The sequence below is a fragment of the Ichthyophthirius multifiliis genome (genome assembly GCF_000220395.1).
Source record: "Ichthyophthirius multifiliis unplaced genomic scaffold scaff_1120509250296, whole genome shotgun sequence".
NCBI classification, from domain to species: Eukaryota; Ciliophora; class Oligohymenophorea; order Hymenostomatida; genus Ichthyophthirius; species Ichthyophthirius multifiliis.
In genome coordinates this window covers 1-5,077 of record NW_004086886.1, presented here as the reverse complement: position 1 = coordinate 5,077, position 5,077 = coordinate 1, and the positions used below count along the sequence as shown (strand labels likewise).

The window sequence follows — 5,077 nt, the reverse complement described above, 5'->3', positions numbered from 1 at the left end:
AATATTAAATCTAATTAAATTTGTTATTTTTAAATAGTCTTAAAAATTAAAACCTTAGAATATAAGTTTTGTGTATTTAAACAATATGCTAATACATATAAAAATTAGAAAATTAAAAATTAAAATAATATGAAGATTTTATACCTTAAATATTATAAATATTATATTCTGGAATGAAAACAGACGAAGAACAAGCAAAAAAAATACTAGAAGCAATATTAGAAATAATAGAAAAAAAGACAAAATACTTTAAAGAACATACAGAAATATTAATATCTACAATATGGCAAATAAATACTGAAGAAAACACTTAAATATAAACAGACACTAAATAAATTAGTAGTGAAATATTAATTTCTTATTTAGAAAAAGCTCCTTAGAAATTTACAAAAAAAAAAAATTATATAGAAAAAATATTGGAATTAATATTCATTTAGATGGTAAATATAAACCAGATAATATCAGATGAATGGAAAGTTCCAAAAGAAGGCTTTTCTGAAGACTTAGAAAATGACTCAGATTTCGAAATAATAAGATTCGGAATTAATTAAATAGATAAAATAATAGAATTTGGAGGAAAAGATATTTGTCTGTAAATTCTTATCTCTCTAGTCGAAAAAATGCTCTCTTTTTCCCAAGACTGGAGGTATAAGTTTGCAGCAATTATGGGATTGTCCTAAATTGGAGAATATGTGGAAAATATTGGGAAAATAAAGCCTATTATTTAGACTGTTTTGGAATTTTTGAAGTCTGAAAATCCCATGATTAGGTATGCTGTATTGCATGCTATTGGGTAGATTGCAGAGGATATGAGACCGGAGTTTTAGGAAGAATATAAGGAGGAAATGTTGAGGATTTTAAGTAGGTTTTTAGATGATGAAGTGCCCAGAGTGGCTTCTCATGCGGCGGCGGCTTTGACTAATTACATAGAAGGATTCAATGAAGAAGAAATAGAGCCTTTTTTGGACGATTTATTTTAAAAATTAGTTGGTTTAATTGATAAAGGGTGTTCGATTTTGAAAGAAAATTGCCTAACTACGATTTCAGCTTTAGTGGAGAGTGCAAAAGAAAAATTCGATGATTTTTTAAATGTATATATGCCTATTTTAGTGGATTTCTTCTAGAAGTTTCAGGGGAAAGAATATAGGTAGTTTAGAGGATAAATAATTGAGTGTTTAAGCTTAATTTCTTTTTTCGTAAGTAAAGAGAAGTTTATAAATTATTTAGATAAATTAGTTTTGATTATTATAAATGTGTAGAATAGCGTACTTTTTAAAAATGAGTTTGATCCTTAAAAAAGTTACGTACTTTCTGGTTGGTAAAGAATTTGCTTAAAATATAGTTCGGAAATTTAAAGCTATTTACCGGATATAGTACCTGGAGTTTTTAGAATTATTTAAGACGTAATTAATATCTAGTATGTATAATAATAGGAAAAAAATTATTGCGATTTATAAAAAACAGATTTTGAAGAATGTGAAATTGCACTTGGGTTGCTAGAGGTATTTATTTAGAAGTTTGGGTCTTATTTTGCTTAGTCTTTGGAAGAAAGTGTTAATTTAGTAAGTCCTTTGTGTGTATTTAAATAATGTAAATAAATAAGGATTTTAGCTTGTAAATGTCTACCTGGGTTAGTGAATTGTGTGAAAGATAATGGTATTGAAAAATAGTAAAAAATATTGAAGTTTTTTTGTAATTTTTTGTGGGATGTTTGTGAAAAAGAAGAAGAAAGAGATGTTTTATTAGTTTAAATTTAATTAATTAAGAAGTGTTTGGATTTGGGCGATTTAATGTATTTTTTTGATTAGGATGATTTATAGGGTTTTTATGTCAAAATTTTAAGTTTTTTAAAATTTTCGGATTCGAGAAAAATTTTGATTGAAAAACAAAAAGAAGAGGAAGAAATAAATAATGATTTGGACGAGAAAGCTCTTTTAGACGAAAAAATTAAGTTAGAAGATTAAATTTAAAGTTAGTTAGCAGAACTTATATTGGTTTTATTCAAAACACATAAAAATCTATGCTTTTAATTTGCCGAAAATCTTAATAATGAAATTCTGCCGAAACTATTGGATAATAATGTAAATTTTAATATGTAAAAATTCGGGCTTAAGATTTTGGATGGGATGATTTAATTTTTAGGAATTGATTTTTTTTAAAAAGATTAATTAAATTTTTTTATTAATGCTTTAGTTTATTTTTCGACTAATAAAAATACATAAGTAAGGTCTTTGGCTGTTTAAGGGGTAGGGATTTTCGCTTAGGTGTGTAATAATAATAATAATTAATTCAGAGAATTTTGTTAATAGTTCCTGAAGGCTTTAATTGATTGTATGAATATTCGATATGGAGGAGAAGAAGTTGAACCTTTAACTTAATTTGGATATATGAGAGACAGTTTAGCAATTAGTTTTGGGAAAATTATTATATTTTAAAGATAGTGGGTTTAAAATTTATAAGAAATAGTAAGGTTTTGGGTTAATTTATTGCCGATTAAATACGATTAGAAAGAAGGGATTATTTAGCATAAGTTTTTGGCTGAAATTTTAGTTTGTTAAGATAGTTTGGTTTTTTTTTAAGATGGAAAGATTATATTGAAGGTTTTTTAAATTTTAGTGACTGTTTATTAAAGTAAATTTTCTAATAATGAAGTTAATTTTCTTATTAGTGAGGCGGTAAAACAGTTAATTAAGATTGAAGAGGTTTAAAAAAATTGGGAGTAGATTATTAGTAAATTTAATAAATAATAAAAAGTTAAGATTTAAAAAATAATTAATTAATGAAAAATTAAATATATTATTATATTAACTAATTTTGTTTAAATTAAACTAACAAAATATATATTTTTACATAATTATAATAACATATTTACTTATGCTAATATATTATTAATATATTATAAATATAATATATATATATATATAAATTAATATATAATCATTATTATCTTTATTAAGGGTAATAAATAGTATTAGTTATTTCCCCTTATTTAATATCTTAATGCATAGGAATAATTGGTCTTGTTGATGTTATTGGATAAAATCTATATATATATATATATATATTTATATATAAATATATATATTTATATATTTATATATTTATATATTTTTATATATCATTTAATTTAAATACTCTTATCTTTTTCGTAATCTTTAAACTGGTACATAATCTATATGTGTATCGTAATATTTTTAAGGAATATAATTTGTTGTATGTTCTACAGCATAATATTCAGTTACTTTATATATATTTTAAATAATCTTTATTAAAAAAATTAAACAATAATAAAATTTTACTCATTTTTTCTACAGGTTAATAATTATTATCTATTGACTTTTAATAATCAATAACTTTTTTTAATAAGGAATATATTCAATTTATGTTTTTCCTTTTATTGGAATCAAATAATTTGGAGGTTGTGTATTAATCAAAATTTAAGCACCACGCAATTAACTTACTTATGCATTATTTTACATAGATTTTTCAAAAGCTTATTATTGATAGTCTAATTTTTATTACTCTTCAGTTAAATTTAGCGACATTGGTTTATAGTCAGGAATATATGGATAATATACTTAGTTTTTATGATCGTATAAATAATATTAATTCTCTGTCTATGGCTAATGAAAACCAAATCCTTATTATTGCGGATTCATTTTTTCTTATAATTAAAATTGAATTTGCTGACTTTAATTATTATTTTATTATTAATTACCTTATATGTTTTGTTATTAATTTAGATTAGATTGATTTTAATATTAAAATGAGGTTTGTTATTTTTGATTTGGCATTTAATTTTATTAATATTGCACTTGTTTTGATTACTATAGCAGATTTCTATTAAATTTAGAATCTGTTTAATACTCTTATTAAGGAGGAATTTCATTTTAAAATTAAGGTAATTATTCTTAGCATTTTTCGTTTTGCTAATCAAGGTTTATAAAACTTTGATGGACTGAACTATTTATACTTCTTGGAGGAATAAACCTTGACATATTATTAATTAAAAAAAAATTTGAATTAATATAAAATATTTAAAATAAAAAATATAATATTAATAATAACATATATATTTTAAATAATAATATTTATTTATTATTTTTTCACAAATAATTGTAAAACATAATAAAAATATTTATATTAATAAATATATAAATATAAAGAAAAAATTTATTTTAATAATAATTATAAATGAAATACAATTAAACAAAATAAAATTATATTAAATTAAATAATATATAAATAATTAAAGATTAAATAACATTAAATGGATAATATATTTTATTTATATTTTTATTTATATTGTAAAATAATAATTTTTATAACACATTTTAGTCATTTTTTGTTCTAATTTGTTAAAATATTATAAATGTAATATATTATTTAAGATTTATAAAAAAAAATCTATTTAAAATAAAGAATTATATCATAATTATTCGATAAATTATTAATATTTTATTGATTTTTTAGTTTATATTTTTAATGAATATCATTAAAAATATATGTTATTTATTTCAACTTTACATGTCTAAAAAAAAGTAAAGTTTTTTAACAAAGATATAATTAATCTTATTAAAATAATAAATAAAATTTTTATACTAAATAGAAAATAATAAAATGGTTAATATTTAAATTTGATATAATAGTATTTCTTTTATATTAAATTATTTGCTTTTTTATTTATTTATTCTTTATATAAAAAATACAATGGATATTTAATTAAAAATAAAACCAAAATTTATATTTTTTAGAAATACTGGATATTTTATAAAATAATTAAAAATAATCAATTAAAATTATTAAAATAAAATTATGATTTGTATTTTTATTTACTTTAAAATCTTATTTGTATGAAATAATTATTTTATAATTAATTTTTTAGTAGAAATATTATAAAAAAAATTAAAGCTTTGTCAATTATAAACTAGTCTATAAATATAAAATGCTCAAAGATAAATTTAAAATTAATACACTAAACTTTTCCAATATTTTTTTATGACGAAATATGAAATAAAAATTATATTATTTAGATTTGTTATCTAAAAAAAATATTGCAATTAAAATAATTAGATTA

The 5,077-nt window shown here is 19.9% G+C and overlaps 1 protein-coding gene across 1 annotated transcript, besides 5 other annotated features; it reads left to right on the top strand. All coding sequences in view use genetic code 6, as the record gives it.

Moving 5' to 3' along the window:
* Positions 1 to 437: 437 nt before the first annotated feature.
* Positions 438 to 1,663, top strand: IMG5_063560 (hypothetical protein; the record flags this gene model as incomplete). The annotated part of the gene is made up of 4 exons (XM_004036953.1): positions 438 to 769; positions 1,301 to 1,403; positions 1,434 to 1,502; positions 1,604 to 1,663. 4 exons carry the CDS (start codon positions 438 to 440, stop codon positions 1,661 to 1,663), a joined length of 564 nt encoding a protein of 187 aa, XP_004037001.1.
* A 1,216-nt stretch (positions 1,664 to 2,879) lies between these two features.
* Positions 2,880 to 2,934: a microsatellite.
* Positions 2,892 to 2,936: a microsatellite.
* Positions 2,937 to 3,044: 108 nt separating this feature from the next.
* Positions 3,045 to 3,119: a microsatellite.
* Positions 3,120 to 4,033: 914 nt separating this feature from the next.
* Positions 4,034 to 4,097: a microsatellite.
* A 181-nt stretch (positions 4,098 to 4,278) lies between these two features.
* Positions 4,279 to 4,307: a microsatellite.
* Between the last annotated feature and the right edge of the window lie 770 nt (positions 4,308 to 5,077).